This window comes from Sander lucioperca, chromosome 17, assembly GCF_008315115.2.
Source record: "Sander lucioperca isolate FBNREF2018 chromosome 17, SLUC_FBN_1.2, whole genome shotgun sequence".
In the NCBI taxonomy this organism is placed as follows: Eukaryota; Metazoa; Chordata; class Actinopteri; order Perciformes; family Percidae; genus Sander; species Sander lucioperca.
In genome coordinates, this window is record NC_050189.1 from 9,481,185 (window position 1) to 9,506,902 (window position 25,718).

The 25,718-nt window shown below is 41.9% G+C and overlaps 2 protein-coding genes across 5 annotated transcripts in view; both read right to left on the reverse strand.

Moving 5' to 3' along the window:
* The window catches only part of LOC116053083 (mucin-2-like), a 183,976-nt gene that overhangs the window by 5,297 nt on the left and 152,961 nt on the right, over positions 1 to 25,718 (reverse strand). The window contains exons 1-4 of one of the 4 annotated variants that reach the window (XM_031303995.2): positions 6,311 to 6,648; positions 5,611 to 5,801; positions 4,979 to 5,116; positions 3,540 to 3,630 (exon numbers count right to left, since the gene is read on the reverse strand). The exons of 2 other annotated variants lie outside the window; for them this stretch is intronic. In XM_031303995.2, the coding sequence (XP_031159855.1) occupies positions 3,540 to 3,630; positions 4,979 to 5,116; positions 5,611 to 5,801; positions 6,311 to 6,580 (690 nt within the window). In that variant the 5' untranslated portion in view covers positions 6,581 to 6,648. Of the gene's footprint in view, positions 1 to 3,539; positions 3,631 to 4,978; positions 5,117 to 5,610; positions 5,802 to 6,310; positions 6,649 to 25,718 lie in introns of those variants that run through there. One more of the 4 variants, XM_031303993.2, reaches the window with a different exon arrangement.
* Positions 11,164 to 14,284, reverse strand: LOC116053087 (type-2 ice-structuring protein-like). The gene is made up of 7 exons (XM_031304000.1): positions 14,164 to 14,284; positions 13,935 to 14,025; positions 13,356 to 13,406; positions 13,035 to 13,144; positions 11,732 to 11,866; positions 11,545 to 11,653; positions 11,164 to 11,437 (listed from the first exon to the last, which is right to left on the reverse strand). Exons 2-7 carry the CDS (start codon positions 13,993 to 13,995, stop codon positions 11,367 to 11,369), a joined length of 537 nt encoding a protein of 178 aa, XP_031159860.1. The 5' UTR covers positions 13,996 to 14,025; positions 14,164 to 14,284; the 3' UTR covers positions 11,164 to 11,366.

Consider the following 25,718-nt stretch of genomic DNA (forward strand, 5'->3'; position numbering starts at 1 on the left):
GCGAAGGAGCAGCGGCTCTACTCCGAGCTCCTCACGGATGACTGAGCTTCTCACCCTATCTCTAAGGGAGACGCCAGCCACCCTCCTGAGGAAACCCATTTCGGCCGCTTGTAACCTGGATCTCGTTCTTTCGGTCATGACCCAGCCTTCATGACCATAGGTGAGGGTAGGAACGAAAACTGACCGGTAGATTGAGAGCTTTGCCTTCTGGCTCAGCTCTCTTTTCATCACAACGGTGCGATAAATTGAGTGTAATACCGCACCCGCTGCGCCGATTCTCCGACCAATCTCCCGCTCCATTGTCCCCTCACTCGCGAACAATACCCCAAGGTACTTGAACTCCTTCACTTGGGGTAAAGACTCATTCCCTACCTGGAGAAGGCACTCCATCGGTTTCCTGCTGAGAACCATGGCCTCAGATTTAGAGGTGCTGATCCTCATCCCAGCCGCTTCACACTTGGCTGCGAACCGATCCAGTGAGTGCTGAAGGTCACAGGCCGACAAGGCCATCAGGACCACATCATCCGCAAAAAGCAGCGATGAGATCCCCAGCTCACCAAACTGCAACCCCTCTCCACCCCGACTACGCCTCGATATCCTGTCCATAAATACTACAAACAGGATTGGTGACAAAGCGCAGCCCTGGCGGAGGCCAACTCTCACCTGAAACGAGTCCGACTTACTGCCGAGAACCCGGACACAGCTCTCGCTTTACAGAGATTGGATGGCCCTGAGAAGGGACCCCCTCACCCCATACTCCCGCAGCACCTCCCACAGTATCTCCCGGGGGACCCGGTCATACGCCTTCTCCAGATCCACAAAGCACATGTAGACCGGTTGGGCATACTCCCAGGATCCTTGCGAGAGTAAAGATCTGGTCCGTTGTTCCACGACCAGGACGGAATCCGCATTGTTCCTCTTCAACCTGAGGTTCGACTATCGACCGAACCCTCCTTTCCAGCACCTTGGAGTAGACTTTACCGGGGAGGCTGAGAAGTGTGTTACCCCTGTAATTGGCACACACCCTCTGGTCCCCCTTTTTGAAAAGGGGAACCACCACCCCGGTCTGCCACTCCTTAGGCACCGTCCCCGACTTCCACGCAATGTTGAAGAGGCGTGTCAACCAAGACAACCCCTCCACATCCAGAGCTTTAAGCATTTCTGGACGGATCTCATCAATCCCTGGGGCTTTGCCACTGTGGAGTTGTTTAACTACCTCAGCAACTTCCACCAGGGAAATTGACGACAATCCCCCATCATCCTCCAGCTCTGCCTCTACCATAGAGGGCGTATTAGTCGGATTTAGGAGTTCCTCAAAGTGCTCCTTCCACCGCCCTATTACCTCCTCAGTTGAGGTCAACAGCGTCCCATCCTTACTGTACACAGCTTGGATGGTTCCCCGCTTCCCCCTCCTGAGGTGGCGAACGGTTTTCCAGAAGCACCTTGGTGCCGACCGAAAGTCCTTCTCCATGTCTTCTCCGAACTTCTCCCACACCCGCTGCTTTGCCTCTTTCACGGCAGAGGCTGCAGCCCTTCGGGCCCTTCGGTACCTTGCAACTGCCTCTGGAGTCCTCTGGGATAACATATCCCGGAAACTCCTTCTTCAGTCGGACGGCTTCCCTGACCACCGGTGTCCACCACGGTGTTCGTGGGTTACCGCCCCTTGAGGCACCTAAGACCCTAAGACCACAGCTCCCCGCCGCAGCTTCAGCAATGGAAACTTTGAACATTGTCCACTCGGGTTCAATGCCCCCAGCCTCCACAGGGATGCACGGAAAGCTACGCCGGAGGTGTGAGTTGAAAGTCTGTTGGACAGGGGCCTCCTCCAGACGTTCCCAATTTACCCGCATTACCCGTTTGGGCTTACCAGGTCTGTCCAGAGTCTTCCCACACCCTCTGACCCAACTCACCACCAGATGGTGATCAGTTGACAGCTCTGCCCCTCTCTTCACCCGAGTGTCCAAAACATACGGCCTCAGATCAGATGAAACGATTATAAAATCGATCATTGACCTTTGGCCTAGGGTGCTCTGGTACCAAGTACACTTATGAGCATCCTTATGTTCGAACATGGTGTTCGTTATAGACAAACCATGACTAGCACAGAAGTCCAACAACAAACAACCACTCTGGTTTAGATCAGGGAGGCCGTTCCTCCCAATCACGCCTCTCCATGTGTCTCCATCATTTCCCACGTTCGCGTTGAAGTCCCCCAGCAAAACTATGGAGTCCCCCACTGGATCCCCATACAGGACTCCATTCAAGGTCATTCAAGGCCGAATACTCCGAGCTCTTGTTTGGTGCATACGCACAAACAACAGTCAGAGTTTTCCCCCCCACAACCCGCAGGCGTAGGGAGGCGACCCTCTCGTCCACCGGGGTAAACTCCAACGTAGCGGCGCTCAGCCGGGGGCTTGTGAGTATCCCCACACCCGCCCGGCGCCTCACACCCTGGGCAACTCCGGAGAAGAAAAGAGTCCAACCCCTATCCAGGAGTATGGTTCCAGAACCGAGACTGTGCGTAGAGGTAAGCCCCACCAGATCCAACTGGTAGCGCTCCACCTCCCGCACAAGTTCCGGCTCCTTCCCCCACAGAGAGGTGACGTTCCACGTCCCCAGAGCCAGCGTCTGCTGCCCGGGTCTGGTCCATCGAGGCCCCTGACCTTCACTGCCACCCATGTGGCAGCGCACCCGACCCCAGCGGTTCCTCCCACAGGTGGTGGGCCCATGGGTTGGAGAGAGAGGGCCTCATCTGGGCCTGGCTCCAGACGGGGGCCCCGGGCTTCCTCCGGGCAGGGTCACTCCATCTCTACCTCGTTTTTTCATAGGGTTTTTGAACCATTCTTTGTCTGGCCCCTCCCCTGAGACCACTTTGCCTTGGGAGACCCTACCAGGAGCACAAAGCTCCAGACAACACAGCCCTCAGGTTCATTTATATATATATATATATATATATATATATATATATATATATATAATTTTAATTTGATCTTGCTTTGTTTTCTCTTTGGACTTTCAATTTGAATTCTGAATAAATACAGTATATCCTCCATACTAAAGAACCCAGCTGGGGTTTGAGTGCTTTAGTCATACAGTGTGTACTGATGAGTAAACCTCTGTGTTGAGTTGCAGATAGTTTTGATGCACTCAGTCTCTGATTTTGTTTTGGAAATTGGGCTACTGGGGTCATTATGGGTATATACAGCTGGTTGTCATCCGTATAACATATCTATAACATTATGTATTTGCATTATGTTACCCAATGAAAGATGTACAGTAAAGTGAGAAAAAGACTAGACCCAGAATAGAAAGAAATAGAAAGAAATCCATACTCTATGTTCATTTTCTTTAACCCAGTTAAAAATGCTCCAGTCTACATCATGATCAGGTTTCTTTGCTTGTTTTCTTAATTTGATCTTTTTTGTCACGCTGGTCAAAGCTTAAACAGTATGTGGATTGTGGCGCCAAAATAATGATTATGATTGGGCTATAATGGTGTTATCTTCAAGCATCAGTGTCTGTGAACTTTGGCTACTTACTATAGTTACGTCCCCAAATCTGCATCTAACCTCGTCTCCGTCAGGGTCAAACGCCAACAGGCTGAAATCTCTCTGACAGTTTGAAGGAACTCTGACAGAGAGACACATTGTGCAACCTTCCATTAATTACCATGTAAATCACAAGCCAGGATCAGTTTTGTCTAGACAAAGATGTATTAAAGGTGCAATATGTAATATTTTTACGGTACATTTAGAACATGACCAAAATATGTCACCAGATAATAAGGAAGCATGCTAAGCTGAAATACTATCTTTTCTGACAACAATGCTAAAGTCAGTATTTTCTCCTTTGGAACTTTCCGTTCCGTAACAGAATGTCTGTTTGTGTTTTGGCCTGTGTGTTGTTATCAACTGGCCATTCTGACAGCCGTGCCGGGTTGCCAGATATACCTGTAAAAATGTAAACCCAGCGCGCTACAGCTGTACAGCCATGGAAGCAGCAAACAAACAAATGGGATCAACAGAGATAGATTCTACCCGACCTAAAAAACCCTCAGTGTTTCTAAACAGTTGCATGACCAGAGACGTAACAAACTAGTCTAGGCTAGGCTAATTTATCACGGCTACTAGGGACAGGCATTTTCAGTCATTTCAACATTTGTGTACTAATATTGAATTATATAGAGTTCTCGAGTTGGTTACTTGCAAAAGCAAATGAGACAGCCAATGAAGTGATCCCGACTGGTCCTGGCTAATGGCACCATGCTAACAAGCCATAACTGCTATCGTTACCGGAGAACCAGGCAAGTGGGTCACGGTTGTTTACAACGTGTAGCCTATTCAGCGGCTGTAGCCGACAAACGGTGAGTCATTTTAAGCCAAGAAAGGGTGGCTGTAAATCGGGTAGAGAGGACCGTGAGTTTGCGCTGTTTTTAGCGGTTGTTGCAGTAATTTTAAGTTGAGATAGGGTGGTTGTCAGTCGGGTACAGAGCTCTGCGTGAGCACAGGCTTTTATGACTGTCAATATAGCCAGCATCTAACGTTAGCTTCTCCACTGCGCTGTGGAGTAATGTCTGGCTATGTGAGACTAGCATCTAGCAACGTTATTGGATGCTGCGTTCTCAACCTGGCAACCTCCGTGAATTTCGAATCTGGATGGAGGGGCCGGGGGAGACGACTCTCTCCAGTATTTTGAATTTGGACTGCAGTAACTATTTTAAACGCTAGCTGTCAGTATTACATATTGCACCTTTAATTGTCAAATTTCAGATTAGTGTCATTGTGTTGAAATTGGATCCATTTTCAAAAAATCAATTCTGGGCATAACAAGTTTAAATCAAGGGAAACAAAATACATTTTAGATTAAAATAAAACAATTCTTATGGTTTTCTTTTAAATGTGTTGTGACACATGAAATGGTTTTAAATACACAAAGTGTATAATATCTTACTACAGACAGAAATGGTGAGGAGGCTGACCTCAGATCTGGCAGGATGGTGGTCTGGGGTGATGTGTTGGCTCGGCCGATGTCCGACCGGTTCCTTAGTTCCACCAGAGTCTCAGCCCTCCACCCAGAGATGTTTTGTACGTTATCTATCCAGGAATTCCCGTCCAAACTGTCCATGAGAGAGTCTGTTTGTTAGCTGTACTACACATAACCTGAGTGTCATTTCAAGCACTGAAACAATTAATACAACACATTATAAGTTAAGGTTTTCAAAAGAGATTTGAGGACTTTCAAAAAGCCAACATCAACCTTTCAGCTTTAGCAGCAAATTATCTCATTACACATTGCTCTAGAAAAAATTTGGGCATCACTATACAGAAATCTGAGTTTGTTCTGAAAATTTTCACATGAAACACATGGCGATCATTTATATACATATACCTTGAAAAGGTACATTTAAATAGATATGTGAAAATGCCCTTAGTCCACCAGAGCAATTCAATCAACTTTCTTGTTAGTGACTTAGCTAGTTTTTTGAGAACATTTTGGAGGTGGTTTTAAGTTTTCACCTTTGAGTGACTATTTAAAAATGTTTGGCCCTCTGTGAGGTAACTGTGAAGTATAATGTTTGTTTGTGGTTTTGCATTGTCATGGTGCACTCACACCAGCTGAAACGGAGCGTTGCTAGGAACCTGGCGAGTCATGATTCCCTCTCTCTGACACCACTCTCCACTGCTCTCCTGGTCCACAATGTTTAGCACTAAAGAACTCTCATTCCCACAATCACCACTGCCGCAGGTCCACGAGGCATTCTCTTGGCAAGTGCTGAAGCTTAGCTTATAGCGTAGGACCACCTGTGGTATCACAATGACACAAAAAGGGAAGACTTCAAACTCTTCAAAGCACCCTGCAAATATACAATACTTAAATAAATCTATCCTGCTTTCTTAGGATTATTATTCAGGGTTCAACGCTAAGGTTTTTTTTTCACTTGTCCGGTCGCGCAAATAAAAAAAAAAGTAAAGTCAATTTTTACTGCCTCCCCCCCCAAAATCCCAATGAAAAATGTTGAAAAAAGGCTTAAAAAAAATGTCAAAAAATATGTCAAACTTCGAAAAAATAATACATCAAAAAAGCATAAAAAAACATAAAACAAAAGATATATTTAACAAAAGATGTATAGAGAATCCACTTTGTTGCATTGTTCTCAGAATTTAACGTGCAGCATTTACTACACTGTACTTCTAAGTAGTTTCTGTTATCATGCATAGCTTCACAGTTACTTAGTTATGAAAAGTTATATTATGTAGTTACTCTCAAACTTCAACAGGGGATTATTGACTTAAAAGAAAACGGTACGTACCGTGACAGATCCATCTGCGTAAGTGTTTTTTGGGTAGTAAGTCATCACTGTCCCATAAAAACTAGTAGCCTGGGCGCTGCAGATCGGCGGCAGCAGCAGCAGCAGCAGCAGAGAGAGCAACATAGTGAATGTGTGAGTCTCTCCACACAAAGACAGTAAATAAATACCAACACTAACACATACTGTATATAGCCTACTTCCAACACACAGCCTCTCCTTCACCCTTTCTCCCCTTTTTCTATTGTGCCTGTCTTCCACACGGATTATCATTCTTCATCATCAAACAATGAACCAGGAAACAGTGTGGTATGAGGAAATGTTTTGTGTAATGTTCAAAAGATTATGAACCTGGTAAAGCGCGCAACCATGTATAGAGGTTCACTCCTCGACGCAGCAGCCGCAGGTTCGACTCTGACCTGCGGCCCTTTGCTGCATGTCATAACCCCTTCTCTCTCTCCCCTTTCAAGTCTAAACTGTCCTATACAAATATAGGCCAAAAACTAATCTTACAAAAAAACATCTGACTGTTATACTAATATTATATCACACACACACACACACAAACACACACACACTAGTCATTGTAAAAGACTTTACTGTTGTAGTTGGTTGAGTTGGAGCTCATTTTGAACTTAACTCATGAATATTTTCATTTTGGATTCATTCACTGATTATTTTCTCCATTGATTGTTTATTTTTATTTTTTTTTAATAGTAATAGTGAGAAATGGCGTTATGATTACCCAGAGCCCAAAGACTCCTTCAAAATGTTTGTTCTGTCCAACCAACATATTCCAAACCTGTGAAAACCAGTGAAACTTGAGAGGCCACTGATAAGAATCAGAGCTGTACATGATTGACGTATCAACCAGCATTTGCTTGAAATATTTAATGTGTGATAAGGTGCACAGCGAGTATGTTATGCAGGTTCACAAACATGCTTTGTTTTGGCATTTGGAGTGAGGTGAGTAAGTTTCCCATCAAGTGTAGCACCTCCTTGTCTCCCCCGTCTATCTTAGTTTTTTTCAATTGTTTACACGCAATTTTGAAAACCGGGTTCTTTTTTTCAAAATATAATCACAGTCAAAACATATACACATATTTGTGAAAATGCTATTAGTTTTCATTTAACCAACACAGTCCTCAATGATCAGACACTATTGCAGCCAGTTTCACACTGCTGTGATAAATAAAAAACACATTTGTAAAAAAACTAATTTTAGGAAATAGCATGTGCTAGATTTTTGGCCAGACATTGTTATGTAAGGGATAATTTTAGATGACAAAATAATAGTAAAATAGTGACAAACCCACAACATTCTTCATGATTAGTTTGAGATATAGGGAGAATGTACACAAATAGGCCTACTATAAACTTACCAAGCACTGCTCAACACTGATGCTGCAGACTGAATATTTAATAAGTATTTATTTCAATACTTACAGTATTTCTTACCATAATCAGCTATAGTAATCAACCAACAATGAAATCAATGAAACAAATAAAATCTGTAGACAAATAAAAATTACTGCATGAAGTACATACACTTTGACTCTGAAGAAAAACTACTGTAAAAGCAACAAGAATACTGTAACTATTCATCATCTCTCCGTCTGGCTGGATCAGGCCATAAGATTTCATCCACATCACAGGCTATGTCTTCATTGGCAAGGCACAGTTGGAAGAATGGCCTCGTGTGACGAACCCACCGCTGCACAGAAGCTGCTTCGATATGATCACAGGCCTGCTCCATGATCTGAATGAGGGGTAAACAGTCATAGGGCCGCAGGTCGTATACCTTCCACCGCCATGCTGAAAAAAACTCTTCTATTGGATTCAGGAAGGGGGAGTATGGGGGAAGGTATAAGACTTCAAATTCAGGGTGCTCATGGAACCAATTCTGGACCAGATCAGCCCGACGGAATGAGACATTGTCCCAAACGACAATGTACCGCATCTGGTCCACTTGGTTTAATGCTGTGACAATCTCGTGCAATCTGGTGGTGGAGGACCCCATTTTGTGTAATAGCAGCGCAAAGGGTGATGTTACCCCCTCGCTGCCCTGGCACATTGGTGATTGCCCTGTGTCCAATTACATTTCTCCCTCTTCTTCTTCTTCTTCTTCTTCTTTTCGCAAGGTTAAATCCAGCCTCATCCACATATATCAATTCATGTTGAATTTCTACTCCCTGAAACACAGTAAAATACAATAGGATGCTATTCAATATCTATTGCACGGTATTTTTTTGTGCCAGAACATTATGAGCAGTGCACAATACCACACCATAGTAAGATGAACAATACATACCTCCACATACTCATTGCGCAGATGTTTCACTCTCTCTGAATTTCTGTCAAATGGTACCAGATACAGTTTCTTGAGGATTCGACCTAATGTTGACAGAGAGACTCGTTGGATGTTATTGGAAATATGGTCATCATTGATGATATTGGCTTGGATTTCTCGCAGCCTGATACAATTATTGGTCAAAACCATGTTCACAATGGCGGCCTCTTGTGCAAGAGTGAACATAGGGCCCCTTCCACCTTGGTGTCCTCGACCCTCAATCCTATGTAAAAAAAATATATATATAAAAAAATACACATGTAGCCTACTGTCAAATGTCACAGTAAACAATATTGATGATAAATACAGTAAGCTTCAGTTTCAATGTACTGTGTGGTTAGCTTACCTGTTTTCTCGATGAAATGTCCGAATTATTGACGCAACAGTATTTCTGCTGAGATTTGGTTGAACTCTTTGTCCAGCTTCCATCAGTGTCAGTCCATGGTTGATAACATGGTCATTAAGTGTTGCATGGATTTCTTGAGTCAAATTTGGTCCTCGTCTTCTTTGTTCAGGTTCTATCAACTCTTCAAGTCCTTCTCTACCTCTTCCTCTACCTAGGCCTCTTCCTCTACCTGGGCCTCCTCCTTTACCTCCTTCTCCTCTTCCTCTATCTCCTTCTTCTCCTCTTCCTCCTTCATCTCCTCTTTGAGCTCCCCCTCTCATTCTCACTCTTCTTCTTCTAGCTCCTTCCATTTTTGTTGAAGACAGGTGAACTCACCTGCTGCCTTTTATAGCACACCTGAGTGCTGCGTTTTCAAATTAGCACATGTGTGCTTCCACACCTGGTGGATGTGATTATCCAATTCATTCATTAGTGTGGTCATTGGCAATCCGGGGCTTTGTAATGACAAGGAAGTAACCTCACAATCCTTATCTGTGTCTAAGGTGTGAAAATGTGTGTAGAGTTTTACAAATCACTATGTGTAATGTTTTGCAAAAAGGGTGAAGCAGAAATTGTGTGTAATGTTGTGCAAATCTGTGGAGGTGTTTTGCTCATTGGAGTAGAATTTTGCAAATTGTGTGGACATTTTTATTTTAGTGTGTAAACAATCGTAAAAAACTGTAAAACTAGTCTCGCTTTGCCAGACCTTCCTCCACAGCGCTGCGGAGGAGGGTCTGGCTAGTCCACACAGCATTCCGGGATGGGAGAAAAACATGCTCTAGTTTATTGGCATTTCTTTAAACCAATCACAATCGTCCGCACGGAGCTTCTGCAAAATAGCCTCAGGAAGGAACTTGTTTTGGTGGAACATGTGTATGTTCAAGCTTGTTTTAGTCGTGCGAGAGAAAACTCAGGTTGGATAGATAGTCTAGCTAGCTGTCTGGATTTACCCTGCAGAGATCTGAGGAGCAGTTAACCATAGTCCTCATAAATCCACCAGAGTTTGAAATTACAACACAAAGAAAGCGGAAGGTAACGGACATCAGCGAAAAGACATGCATCCAGCGGAATTTCCTGCGGTAAAAAAACAAAGCTATCCAGTTTACAATGATGTTTTTCCTAAAAACAAACAGACATCAAATCTTCACAGTGGAGACTTTTTTGATTAAAAAAACCTTGTTGCTAATTAATTTTGTTTCCCAATTAATCGACTAAAAGTTGCAGATCTTAAAGCAATTACACTATTTTTGATTACTCATCTTCAACTTGGAAATGGATACATAAATGTATCCAATTAAATGTAGTAATTTCTTTTCATACCACTTATCACTTTGGACTAATTGTGACGCCATTTCTCACTACTAACACCACTAACACCTTACCTGGCAATATTTTTGGGTCTTGTAGTGGCAAAATTATATTTAGGCATGATTCTTTATATTCTTGTCTTATTTCTGTTTTACTTTGTCTCACAATGCTAAAAGTGAGTCTTCTCTTATTCTCACATGTTGAAAGTAAGAGCCACAAAGTCTGGGAACGTAATATGTACGCTGAACAGATAGGGTCTACAAGGTCACCCTAAAACTATCTGTTATTTCTGCCTGAATAGTTGAGACTTCTCACATAGTTGAGATAAACGGGATGTCTAAACTTTGGGGTAGAAAGTGGTACAGAGGGGAAGAAGTGAGGTGGCTCCTGAATGTCTATGTTTGATTGTAAGAAATGTGTGAGTCATGTTTAGAAAGAGGGGCATGCTCTTTTTTTATCTCACTGGAGATGCATATATACTGCGTGCTTTTTGTTATTCGTGGAAGAGACCTTTCACACCAGAGCTGCGTGCCTTTTGTGAACCGTGTGCTTCCTGCATTTGCAAATGTAAATAAATACTCAGTCCAAACTTTGGTTTAATCCTCAAATCGTCCTTATTTGTTTCATCTGGTGTTTTTGATACGCACTCCTGCTGCTAACAAGAAAAACTTCCACTACAGTCTGTTTTATTCATAGAATTTATCCTCTAGTGTCAGAGAATGCGCTAATGTGACTGTATTGTTGTTTACAAAGAGGAGTTTAATGGGGTTGTATTCAGGTGTTATGTAGGATTCATCAGACTCACAGACTGGCTTTTTTCAATGCTTGAGCCTTTTAATTGTGTTTCAGACAAGAAAAAACAGTTAAGTCTTCAGAATGAAATGCCTAAAAGGCTACATTCTTTAAACAATGAAAAGTAGGAAAAAAGTATGGATTACTAGATTCAAGAGGCCACAGATGATAAAGACACAGAACTCCAACTCCTGTGGTTGTGATGGGTAATGCATGTTTCTCTGTTAAAATAATCTTTTAGCACAGACAAACGGCATGCGTAAATTGCAAGGCTGATCGTCAAATTTCTTCAGATCTGTAAAAAGACAGAGGGAGTTAGTTTGGGTTAAATTGTGTGCTTTGTTTCTTAAGCTAAAATGTTTCTTAAGCTACTTGTATATATAGCTTAAGATATATATTTACCTCCATAGTTCATCAACAGACAGTGTGCATAGCCTCCATTATCAGGCTGTCCTGGGGACCAGAAGTTGAACATAAAAGCTGTACCATCACTCCAGAACCAGGAACCCTCCTAGAAGATGATATATAGACAGTATGGTTAAGACACGCATTTTAGTGCTTTTCAGATTTGGCGTAATCAGTAATATACCTGTTGTGCATCGGAGCCTCCAAGCCATGTGAGTGGATACATTTGAGTGATCCGCAGTATCATACTCTGAATCACATGATGCTCATCGAAGCTGTGCACTGATGCGAGGTTTCCACCATGGTACAGACAGTTTTTCTGTACGAGGACAGAGAGAGGGCAGTTGTGTGAAGCCAGAGTACATGTCAAGTAATACACAAGTTTTTGAGCCGTTTCCGCTCTACATCCTAAACTCCTCCCGTCGATGCAATCCACTTCCGTTCTGGCGGGCTGGCTTTGTTTTGCTAGCTAGCTCCGTTGTGCCGACAAAGCACTGATATCGCAGTGACAAAGAGGATATAACAATTAATTAATTCTTCCTGCTAAATGGCCGCTGTGTGTGAGCGCGGTCAGCGAGCTTGTTACGCCCGCAATCTCTTACTGCAGTTTCCAGTTAATCTTATGATGGATATGCGTGTTGAGTTATTTAAACAAACGATCATGGAAATAAACGCAGGCTCCACGAGTCTCATTGATAGAGCCTGCGGCTGGATGGAGCTCTATCAATGAGAGCTAGCTATCCTCCTCTTAGACCTCTGAAACGAAACCCCTAATGTTCACAAAAATGCATTAAATTGAAATCGGACACCATAGTTATCTTTATAAGACCTTGGTGTAGATGTTCTATAAGTGGCATGACGAAATTCAAACTGTAAATATACGAAAATTATGCAGAAAGTGTAGCAACGATCTTTCCCATAGGATTAAATGGGACACATAGCTAGCCTAGCTAGCAGCTCCTCCTAAGGAGACCCCTAATGTTCACAAAAATGCATTAAATTGAAATCGGACACCATAGTTAGCTTTATAAGACAATGGGGTAGATGTTCTATACGTGGCATGACAAAATTGTAAATATACGAAAGTTATGCTGGCAGCCAGCCAGCTTCGGAGCTCCGCGGAGCCCCGGTCGTCCAATAACCGAGAAACGGTGACTTTCATTGGGTATGGAGTTTGCCTCTTTCTCGTCAGACTGTGTTAATTCGGGTGGGGGAGAGTAACGCCATCTCCCCCACCCGTTCAAAGTAGTAGAACCGTGTTCCCAAGCTAGCATCGAAATCGCTGTATTTACACCGGCAGACGCTGCGCAATCCACTTCCGGCGGAAATTAAGTGCATTTGTGTAGAGTTGTGGCGCCACCCGTGATTTGGCGCGTAAACTTGTGTATAAAAAACAAAATTAGAAGGATACGCCGAACAACAAGTGTAACAGCAGAATGGACATAGTGTCGAAGAATTTTGCACTGAATCCAGATCACCCTGATTACCTCAGCATCCGCCCAAGTCATGGCTGTTGGAACGTAGAGGAAACAGCGACCGTTGTAGCCAGACCAACCACTTGGACAAGATGAAGAGCTATTGACGATGTGACTTTTCCCTGAAAACAAATTTGGGAAAAACTAAACAGAAGAGGCACAGGCCCAGGTTTTTTTATTTTCACATGCAGAAAACAATTGCAGCTGTAAATGGAGTTGACAAGAGCAGTTGAAACCGTAAAGTTTCAGCTGTAAAAGGTGAAAGACCCAAACACTTTGCAGAGCTGATCATAAGAATGAATTTCTGTAATATCTGAACAAATACCAACTCACCTTCATGAACGAGTAGTCCTGTGTTATTACCCGGCTCTGTTTCTGGAACAGCTGGACACAGTTTGACACAGAACTTAGTGACTGAACTCTATGTGCTCCCTATTCTTTACAGCAGGGCCGGCAGACTGGGGGAAAAAGAGGACTGAGTACCCAGGGCCCTCATGTGAGGAGGACCCAAAAATATGCTAGAATGAATAGCTGTGGATGCGGGGAGAGGCTCATAGAAAATGCCTTTCTACAGGGCCCAGAATTTTGTACTATGCCCCTGCTTTACAGTGAAGAAGGACAAGACTGATTACTTCCAGTCCTAAAGTAATTCCTCTTATGGTCAGTTTTATAGGACTTTGACACATGAATCTGAACAAATCTCTCCAATGTCCAGCCAGAATAAAAGAGGATCCGGCATCGGCCTCTTTTTCAGGAAATATTGATAGTAATGATAAATAAAAGAAGCAACAGAGCAGGAGGAACGCTGCATGGATGTCAGTAAATAACAGGACATATTTAGAGAAGACTAACTAAATAAGTGACAAAGCATGTGGACAGTTTCTGGTCTTACAAACCACAGTTAATACTCACCAGCAGCTCTGGTCAGAGCCATCATGGCACAGACCAGTAGAGACACAATCAGCATCTTCATGGTTGAGATGATGCAAATGGTAAAAAAGATCTTCAACAAAGAGAAACAGATGTGTTAGTGATATTTCTGAAGAGAGCCCCTTTGAGTACAGGACAGAGGAAGTAGAGATGATAATAGGAGACAACAGAGCATAAGAATCAAGGTAGTGAGAAAAGAGATGAAGCTAACCTTCTGCAGGATTATCTTCTTTCTTCTCAGTGTCAGCTTCAGTGTTCCTGTGTGGAGGTGATGAACAAGAGAAACACCAGCTCTTATATACAGTGATTTATCTATCGATATTTGCTTTGAACAAATATCTCCACCTACTCAACCTCTGTGTGTGTGTGTGCGTGTTCAGCTACCTGGAAAAAGGGGAGGAGACCCCGCCACTTTGGCCTGCCACTACTCTCAATGCCTTTGTTGTTCTGGCTGGCAGCAGACGGTGCTGTCCAGAGCATGTGTGAGTAGGTTTTACTCCTTTTTCCTCAAAAGGAGGGTGTGTATCATGTGTTTGGGTTTTGTTAGTAGATTAGGTTTTGGTTCTGTCATTTAATAACGCTGTTGTTCTGTTTCATTGTATATCGGCCTCTGCCTGAGACCGCGGCAAGCTCGCCTTTACTTGTTGGCGTTCTCCACTGCTGTGTTACAAGCGCCTCCCATCCTTCCTTCAGTTATTTTTTACATCAGTGGTTACTCTCTGATTTATCGATTCATAACAACTAGTGAGAAAAACTTGTTTTTGTAAGATTGATGGACTGACCTTTTAGCCCCCAAGTCCCAAGTGGAGCTGCTGCCAGGTGCAAATATTGTAGCTGTATTAAAAGGTAAAGGTACTTTGTCACGTACACATACATGCGAAATTCATTCTCTGCATTTAACCCATCCCTCAAAGGAGCAGTGGGCAGCCATTTACAGCGCCCGGGGACCAGCTCCAGATCTGAGCCAGTGCATTGATCAAGGCCACTGACCGGAGAACCTAGTACGTGGGTAAATACAGGTTAAAAACCAATCGCCATGACTGGTATGGTTTATCTAAGGACCTTGTCTGGAGATTCCATGGAACTGGGTAACAGAGCCAAAACAATCAAAAGAGATACTTTTTTTGTTACACAGTTTACACAGCTTTATTTGTATAGCACATTTCAGCAACAGGGCAATTCAAAGTGCTTTACATGAAAATAGAATAAAAAATTTAAAACAGTTAAAATACAAGAATAAAAGTTACAGTGCAGTATAAGAAATAAAACATTAAAGAGCAATTAAAACAGTTAAATATATAAAAGCAGATAAAATAGGAATTTCTCTTTATATGCTTATATAGTTTGTTATACAGTGTCAACAATGCAACTTCAGTCTTTGTTTGTACTTAGTGTTCCATTTTTACCAATATGACAAACCTACAATGGGCCCAGATGCTTCGCACGGCTTTGAGCTTTCATTTCTCATAATAACAGAAGCTAGTATACTTTTTTCCTTACAATGTGATCGTCACCACAAAGCTCGGTTCTTTTTTCGGCAAACCTTGTAAAAACCCGGTGCAGCCCTGCAGACAAAAACCTTTCAGTAGTCAATAACTTTTTCTTAAACTATCTTATTTCCTTCTGCAGTCTGTCTCTAAATAAACAGGGACCCCCTTGGAGTATGTTAGTCTATTTGTATTTAGGCCTTCTGCCTAATTTTAGTTAGTTTTCTTCTTCTAACTCTTGATCAGCCCGACGTCTGACTCTTCTGTTATTCCCTTGCCATGCTGTGTCAGAGAAATATTCAGATATATGCCCGTTTCTGTAAGAGAATGTCACTTGTAATATAGCAAATGAACAGTTATTTAAAGAAAGGCAACATCAAATAGATAGGTCTTCAGCCTTGATTTAAAAAAACTGAGAGTTGCGGCAGACCTGCAATTTTCTGGGAGTGTGTTCCAGATATGTGGAGCATAGAAACTAAACGCTGCTTCCCCCTGTTTAGTTCTGACTCTAGGGACAACAAGCAGACCTGTCCCAGACGACCTGAGAGGTCTGGGTGGGTCATATTGTACTAGAAGATCAGAAATGTATTTAGGCCCTAAACCGTTTAGTGATTTATAAACCAACAAAAGTATTTTGAAATCAATTCTTTGAGGCACTGGAAGCCAGTGTAGAGACTTCAGTACTGGCGTGATGTGATCCACTTTCTTGGTCTTAGTGAGGACTCGAGCAGCAGCGTTCTGAATCAGCTGCAGCTGTCTGATTGATTTTTTAGGGAGACCTGTAAAGACTCCGTTACAGTAGTCTAGTCTACTGAAGATAAAAGCATGGATAAGTTTTTCCAAGTCCTGCTGAGACATAAGTCCTTTAACCCTTGATATATTTTTAAGGTGGTAATAGGCTGACTTTGTAATTGTCTTAATGTGGCTGTTAAAATTCAGGTCTGAGTCCATGACTACACCAACATTTCTGGCTTTGTCTTTTGTTTTTAACATTATCATTTGAATCTGAGTGCTGACTTTTAATCGTTCCTCTTTTGCTCCAAAAACAACCACCTCAGTTTGTTCTTCATTTAATTTAAGAAAGTTCTGGCACATCCAGTCGTTAATTTTCTCAATGCACTTAGTCAGTTGTTGTATTGGACTATAGTCCCCTGGCGATAAAGTTATATAAAGTTGTGTGTCATCCGCATAACTATGGTAGCTTATTTTGTTGTTTTCCATAATTTGAGCCAGTGGAAGCATGTAGATGTTAAACAGGAGAGGCCCCAGAACGGAGCCTTGGGGAACTCCGCACGTCATATTTGTATGCTCAGATGTATAATTCCCTATCGACACAAAGTAGTCCCTATTCTTTAAATAAGACTCAAACCACTTTAGTACTGAGCCAGAAATGCCAACCCAGTTTTCCAATCGGTCTAGTAATATGTCATGGTCGACCGTATCAAATGCAGCACTGAGATCAAGTAGTACCAAGACTGAAATTTTGCCACTATCTGTGTTTAAGTGGATGTCATTAAAGACTTTAACAAGAGCTGTCTCAGTGCTGTGGTGTGGTCGAAAACCCGACTGGAAGGCATCAAAACTGTTGTTTAGTGACAAGAAAAGGGTCAGTTGTTGAGAAACCGTTTTTTCAATGATTTTACTTAAAAATGGAAGGTTTGATATCGGCCTATAGTTGCTCATTAATGACGTGTCTAGATTGTTCTTTTTTAAGAGTGGCTTAATGACTGCAGTTTTCAGGGCCTGTGGGAAGATACCTGAGAGAAGAGACGTGTTTACAATCTGTAGAAGATCTGGAGCCAAACAATTTGCAACATTTTTGAAAAGGCCCGTTGGTAGAATATCAAGGCAGCATGAGGTTTTCAGATGTTGTATAATGTCCTCCAGGTTTTTACGGTTAATCATATGAAATTGGGTCATATTGGAATCTGTTTTGCCTGGACACTGTGACAACACATACCCTGTACTCGATATGGAAGTACTGACTGTTTGTCTAATTTTCTGAATTTTGTCATTGAAGAAGGTGGCAAAATCATTGCAGGCCTTTGTGGATAAAAGTTCAGATGCTACTGGTACTGGAGGGTTTGTTAACCTATCGACAGTTGCAAACAAAGCACGTGAGTTATTATTGTTTTTGGCAATAATGTCCGAGAAGAAGGACCGCCTTGCATTCCTCAGTTCCAAATTATAAATGCGAAGTCTCTCTTTGTTGTAGTGGACCTGGAGATTAGTTTTTCGCCACCTGCGTTCTGCTTTTCGACACTCTCCTTTTTCTGTTCTTACCAGTATGGCATTTCTCCATGGAGATCTTTTCTTATCAGAGACAGTTTTTACCTTAATGGGAGCAATGGCATCAATAACATTTGTAATTTTACAATTGAAATTGTCTACAAGCTCAGTGACTGAGAACCCAGTGAGGGTGGGTGTGGACGAGAAAAGCTGACTGAATGTTTCACTGGTGTTGTCAGTGATATACCGTTTTCTTATTAACTTTGTTTGGACACTTTTTTGCACAGAGATAGTGCCATTAAAGAAAACACAGGAATGATCAGAGAGAGCAGCATCAGTCACCACAACCTTGGAAATGTTCAAACCCTTCGAGATAATCAAGTCCAGAGTGTGGCCCTTGTTGTGTGTGGGCTCCGTCACATGCTGAGTCAGTCCATAGTTCTCAAAAATACAACACAGTTCTTTGGTCCCTCTATCCTGGGGGTTGTCAACATGAATGTTGAAATCACCAGCAATAACTACACAGTCAAAGTTAATACAGATTAAAGACAGCAGTCCACTAAAGTCGTCAAAGAAGGATGCACAGTATTTAGGTGGCCTGTAGATAATTAGAAATATAGGTTGAGAGGGGGACCTTAACTGAAGAGCCACATATTCAAAAGAAGCAAAGTTTCCATAAGCTATTTGAGTACATTGGAACGAGTCGTTAAACAAAATGGCGACTCCACCTCCTCTCTTATTTGCTCTATTCTCACTCATAAAACTGAAGTTAGGGGGAGCTGACTCAATGAGAACAGCATCACTGTTATTATGGTCTAACCAGGTTTCAGTTAAAAACATAAAATCAAGATTGTGTTTAATAATAAAATCATTGATTAAAAATGATTTACCCGCCAAAGACCTGACGTTTAGTAAGGCTAGTGTTAGTGTGTTAAAATAGTTATCTGTCTCGTTTTTTGGGACAGGCTGTGGCTGACGAGGAATGGATGTTAAATTTGCTAAGTTGGCAGTTAAGTGCTTCTTTTTCTTACTTAGCGGAGTCACCATTCTTTTTCTATTACCGATCACAACATAGATTGACGAAGAATTGAATACACAGGGCCCAGGCTTGTCCTGGAAAGAGTCATGAGTGCCACTAGGCATGCAGCCTGGGCCCAGCACATATCAGTTAAAGCTTGTTTCATTCTGTACACAAGCATACTTATCAGTCTGTTGAGAAGGAGTTAGCTGCCATCCTTGAGGGGGCAGAGGTGCCTGGCGTTTTACTTTCAGTGGTTGATGCTGGGGGCGAGTGATGGGAGAATGTAGTGGGGTAAACTTGGTTCCAGCATCTACCAGCTGCTCCATCCGGTCAGTAAACCCCAACATGTGGCAAGGGGACACAGGGGAAAGGGTGAATGGGGAGAGCGATGGATCCTCAAAGGCGTCGGTGTTGGTACGGGGGTTTGAGGAGTGTTGGACGAGTGCTATAAGCTCTTCATTATTATATACTATAAGTTTTTACAATAATCATGGAGTAATATCGCTGTAATAATATCAAGGAAATTGCAGGAAAATACAAGTTATTGCTTGAAAATAATTCTGAATTTTTTTCCTGGCTGAATGCTTATTTTATACTGAGAGGTTTTAAGGTAATTAGTGCAGTGAGCGCTGAAAACGTGCCTGTTTGGAGCGAGCTGACTGCTTGGCCTCCTTTATTGCTGCATACAGCTTTCTCCTGAACCATTGTACCCCAAAATAACTCACAGAAGGCCCCCAAAGCACTTACAGTTTTACTCAATTGCTAAAACACTAAAACCCATTGGCTGAACCAAGTTCTCAGTTGCCTGAACTCATTTAGCTAATTGTCGTTGTATCTTAGTTGCAGTGCTGCAACTAAGCAGCAACATGTGTTATCTAACATCTACCTGAGGGGTTAATGCACTATAGTGTATGTCCAGGGAGCCCCCAAGAGGACACTAACCTTTGCTATGTCAACTTACACGTTGACATAGCAAAGGTAAAAGGCAAGAGGAGTCAGAGGTTTTGTAAATGGTGCTTGAAGATGAGGTTTTGTGTTTAATGTTTTATTCTTTATCTTTATACCAGAAACATAATCATGATTCATATAGATAAGTCATTGGATACTACATTGTGCATTGTTGTCAATACCTTAAACCATTTCACATGGTAAAACACAATTTGCAGATCTCACTTAGACTTTTCAGCAAAACTCTAAACTCATTCTCAATCTCAAAAAACATTCTGCACTCTAATGCACATGTCATCCATACTGGTAAACACAAGTGGCAACAATCAAATACAAATAGAGAACAGATGTCATTGATTGAACACAACCACTCAAAATTGATTTCACTTGTTTCAAATGATGTGACACAACCAATATAAGCCAGTTCAGAGAGCAAACAGGTTGTTGAAGGTGGGAAGGAGAAAGTCTGAGAATGGATAGAGACGATGTGAGAGGACGAGGACGAGTGCGTATGCGAGGTGTCAGGGCTGGATACGGCCCACAAGACGCTTCTTCCCCAGTTGCCTCAGGAGGGACAATATTGCTTGTGATGTCGACGAAGTGCTCTGGCCTGACCCAGCCCAAAAACAAGAAGAAGCACATTGATCACATGTTTACTCCAGGGCCGTGCAGAGACCTCTGAAGGGGCAGGTGCTCAAAGTTAAAAAGGGGCATATGGTACCCAATTTTAAAACACCACGGCGTTAGGGCTGTGTATAGGTGATGATACAGAGGTTACTGTTTAATATATTATGATGTATCACAAAACTGTAAGCAAGGAGATAAAGGAGAAGCATGTCATAGTATAAAGAACACAACACAATGTGCATAAAAAGAGTTAACGTTTTATTCTTTATTAAACAATCATAACAGCGAGATCTACAATCTGTGGGATTCCTATGTTATGGAGCAGAGAGCGTCAAAGCTTGCTGACACTTCTAAGAAGTGGCTGACTGTGACTGACCTGATGTAATGTTCAGCTTACTGGTTACAGCAAAGGCAGAGGGAGATGCTTCCAGGAGACATGGCTGCTGCACACAAAGAGCTGCAACTAAACAGAACAAGGCACCAGATTCAGAAAATAAACTGAAGAGGGGACATTAGTAGGGGGAGGGATAAGGATGAATAGTGATGGCTGTGGTAAGAGTTAGAGAAAAACATCTATATAGATGAGCACAATATACTTTAACAGTTTTGAGTGTAAAAAATGAAGCACGCTGGACTTTGTGGTTTGCTATACTCACAGAGGTGAAGATACTGTCCTTAGTGGCCTGGCTAAAGCCCAACCATAGGAGCAAACTGCTGCCTGGAATCACATGCTACTTGGAACTATAGACATGAAAAAGAACATCAGGAGGAAATTAGATGAATAAAGTGTTACATGTTAGACACAAAATTTGATGACACAGCTAGGAAGGGACTCAATGTGACTAACCTGATGTAGTGCAGGGCTAATTCAATATATATATATATATATATAAATAAATAATGTATACACTGAAATGTATTGACTTTTTGTAATGATAATATGCTTTAACATAAAACATCCTACCGCACTATAAACATAACTGACTACAGGTACATTTGAAACTTGACACTGGCATACAAAAGCATACAGTTGATGTAAGATAAACATTAATATAACAGTAGGCTTACATTAATCCAGAAATATTGTGATAAACTACTGAAAGGTAACATTTTACTTCACTGTATAGCCTAGAACTTAAATACATTTTGCTGAAAATAATTCACCTGCTGAGAAGGATCCTATAGTTCTCCAAACACTGACTAATTATTATAAAAAAAATAACTTTTAACACAGGATGCTGTCGCCTGTCCCCATGACACACACACACACACACACACACACACACACACACACACACACTTCTGTTACCTACAGAGAACTGCTGGTATCATCTCTTGTGTATCAGAGAATCAAACGGTGACGCTAATAAGGCTATCACACGATGACTCTAGTGTGTGCCCTAATATGTAAAACGAGCAACTGTGGCCGCGGCAGCTCGTGCAGTTACCGCGAAAATCACTACTTCAAAGTTAGCTGCCGCTGCCTGCCACAAAGTTAGCTTGCCTGCTGACTGTTTTCATCCTGGAGGAGACTCGTTAACCGCGGTTAGAGGCTACTATAACAAACCATATGTGCATGCATGCATGCATTCTCATTCACTTCAAAAGCCCACTTACCGGCACTTCAACTTCCAACTTTCTCTCCTTCTTGCTGGCCGCCGACGGACTGTGTCCCGTTCACTTAATACATCCATGCTGTGGCTGTGTCCAAGTGGTGCGCCTGGCAGGAAGAGGACGCGCGTCACGCGATAACGCTGGTCATCACGTGATATGAAGGTCTAGGTCAGGGGTCACCAACACCTGTCGGTACACGATCCGTTCTGCACATGCGCAAAATGTTCGCGCATGCGCGGTTGTACGAGGATTTACGACACTGCACGATCTGTTCCACGCTTCCGGTCGACAGCCAAGCTAACGTTAGTTTAGCTAACAGCTAATTCGGCTAACTGCTAGCTGAGACAGCATGTAATAACTTTAAAAGACCCTCAAAATAAAACTTGAAAATAAACGTTGACATATATAACAAACACCTAACATATATAACAGCTGTTACATCAGTTCTACTTTACTTGTGCTCATTTAAAATACAATCACTCAATACTTGTCTTTATTGTTATTACTGTGAAGTCTTAATTTAGCTGTAGCCTGCTTTTCCCATTACGTTTGAGTTAACGTTATTTTAGACTGAATCTAGCTGTCAGCTAGCGGTTAGCCGAATTAGCTGTTAGCTAAACTAACGTTAGCTTCCCGGTGGAGGCTAGCCATAGGCTAGCGTGGAACAGATCGTGCAGGTCGTATGGATACGTAAAACAGTATTATCTTGCGCATGTGCAGAACGGATCGTGCAGGCAGAACAGATCGTGTACCGACAGTGCCCGCGGGCACCAGGTAGCCCCCAAGGACCACATGAGTAGCCCTCAGGCCTGTTCTAAAAATGAAAATTGAATATTGATATTATCTGTTTCCCAACTTGTTTAGTCATTGTTGATAATTATTGATAATGAGAAATCATTAACGTGATCAGTGTCTTCACATAGATGACTATCATTAATCATTAATAATCATATATAACTAAAGGCAAACTGAGCAAATTTCAGAAGAGCGTATCAAACTGGTAGCCCTTCGTATGACTCAGTACCCATGAAGTAGCTCTCAGTTTCAAAAAGGTTGGCAACCCCTGGTCTAGGTCGTTTAGGTAGTTAATTATTATTGTTAAATATTCTTCTTAAACAGACCACTTGTGGGCCATCGTCAAAGAGAAAATATGAAAAAAAGAATATGGACAAAAAAAAGGCACTTTGGCCTTGAGGGGGCAAAAGGGCAGGTGCTCAAGCACCCGTACGTGCATGGTTTACTCCTTTGATTTTTGTCCCTTTTAGTATTGTATACTGTAGTACAGTGCATTTTAAGCTGTATACTGTACAATGAACAAATTGTATGGCCCTGAACATTGTGCTTTCCATTTGTTGCTGTAACAGTACTGACTGCTCAATAGATTTTAACTGGTTGCAGGTTCATATCAACAAAGAACAAGAATTACAGTATCACAGAGACAAAGGACAAGTTTGTGAGATGCAGGGTACATTACTGTAAAAATAGGGGTACAAGGAGGAGGAAGAACAAAAAAAATGCAAAGAGCAAAGCAGAGTAGTAATTTATAATCAATTTTGAGCTACTATGATAGAACATGTTTTCGTTCATCTAAAGACAATGACGGAAAAATATGAAATTTGTTTTGAGATTAAAAATGTACTTCTCCTTGAGAACTATATGTTTTGAACAATGTGTTTTCTATTTGTTGGTGTATTGTTTACTGACTGCTTGATAGTGTATATCATGTCGATCACTTTGTTTATGATTTGAGAGCACTGTTTGATTTTGAACATAGGTAAAACTGTTTTGAGGCAACTCATTTTTGGCAGCTCATTTTGCAAGAGGAGTCAGAGGTTTTGTAAATGGTGCTTGAAGATGAGGTTTTGTGTTTAATGTTTTCAGAAAATGGAGCAATTTTCAAAAATTGTGTTTTAGCAATTGAGAAAAACTGTAAAACTCACAGCTTATATTGGGTATGTTTAGGTGACATGTTAGATAACATGTGTTATCTAACATCTACCTTTGCTATGTCAACGTGTAAGTTGACATAGCAAAGGTTAGTGTCCTCTTGGGGGCTCCCTGGACATACACTATAGTGCGTTAACCCCTCAGCATCCAATCCTGATCCAGATCTCACTTAGACCTTTCAGCAAAACTCTAAACACATTCTCAATCTCAAAAAACATTCTGCACTCTAATGCACATGTCATCCATACTGGTAAACACAAGTGGCAACAATCAAATACAAATAGAGAACAGATGTCATTGATTGAACACAACCACTCAAAATTGATTTCACTTGTTTCAAATGATGTGATACAACCAATATAAGCCAGTTCAGAGAGCAAACAGGTTGTTGAAGGTGGGAAGGAGAAAGTCTGAGAATGGATAGAGACGATGTACGAGGACGAGGACGAGTGTGTATGCGAGGTGTCAGGGCTGCTCCATTACTTTCTGAAAAACAGTAAGAACACAGTTTTACTATTGTAAAGATAGTAGTGAGAGTTAGATAGAAGTGTTTTTCACTTTTTTTTATAGCTGTGTACATAACCTCAGACATCTTACCTGGACATGTTGGTATCTTTGCTCTTTTACCTGTTTCTCTAAAACGGTACAGTGTATAATTGTTTCATTCTTATTTGGTGTTTGTATCCAAAAAAAGGCTTTCTGAGCTTTCTCTGTATAAATACCTGCTTAGGCTTTCAGCTAAAATTCCAATCAGCAGTGTTTGATGGGCACCAGACTGAAATCTATTCTGTTTTGAATGTGTGGTTAACAGTTTTGACAGCAGTGTGTTAGCTTTTGAACAAAGTGCTGTAAATCTACAGTGTTGTGCACGTTGTGGTTAAAGTCATGGGATAAGTGTGTAGAGTTTTGAAAACTGTGTTCAAGCAATGAAAACCGAACTAGAGATTGGTCCACATGAATGGCTGCTGTGCAGACTGTAGTTAGAGTTTTGTGACATGTGACTCCAATAGTGCCCACTGTAAAAAAAACAACTGTAAATATCATTGTGCACATACACGTTTTTTAAAGGTCCTATGACATGCTGCTTTTTGGTTGCTTTTATATAGGCCTTAGTGGTCCCCTAATACTGTACCTGAAGTCTTTTCCCCGAAATTCAGCCTTGGTGCAGAATTACAGCCACTAAAGCCAGTCTCACAATCAGCTTTCCTTAGTATGGGCCATTTCTGTGTCTATTGAGGAGGAGAGATGGGGGGGCAAGGTGTAACTAAACTGTAATGATGTTACAGTTAGAGTTCTTTGAGATGTAAGAAGTTTTAAAACACAGATTTAACACAGACTCACAGACCAGCTGGTTTAGATGCTTGAGCTTTTTCATTTTGCATACTGAAAGACAAGAAAGACGAGTTTACTCTCCAGACAGAATAAAGTTGTGCTAAAAGCATTATTTTTATAATTCATTCAGTCTGCTCTTAGGCTTAAGAGACAATCCAGCTCCTCTATGTTACTTGTTGCTTCATTCCTTTGGTAGTAGGGGTGTAACGGTACGTGTATTCGTACTGCACCGTTTCGGTACAGGGCTTTCGGTTCGGTGCACATGTGCACCGAACGCAATCTTTTGTGTGTGGAACATAAGTCAATTTTCGTCAATCACTGTACAGATTGCCTACACCAAACACTGATCTCTAAACCTACCCGCCGTCACTGTAACCTAAACCAATGAAATCGACTGCAGGGCAGGATTTCCACTGAAGTGGTTTGGGGAAAAAAATAAAAATCACACACCGCGCTACAACAACAACATACACGGCACGCTTTAGCCCAGCCTCTCGCTAGCTAGCATCATGGCCAATGCAGACAAGCCCATAGACAGTATGGACAAGCCGGAGCTTGAAG

What these genes read in the sequence shown, in the direction of transcription:
- LOC116053087 (XM_031304000.1), bottom strand. Translation starts at nt 13,995, where the DNA reads ATGAAGATGCTGATTGTGTCTCTACTGGTCTGTGCCATGATGGCTCTG. An exon ending in TGACTTGGGCGGATGCTGAG is followed by an intron (nt 11,867 to 13,034) that starts GTAATCAGGGTG and finishes GTCCTCGTACAG; the next exon opens with AAAAACTGTCTGTACCATGG. An exon ending in TCTGTTGATGAACTATGGAG is followed by an intron (nt 11,438 to 11,544) that starts GTAAATATATAT and finishes GTCTTTTTACAG; the next exon opens with ATCTGAAGAAATTTGACGAT.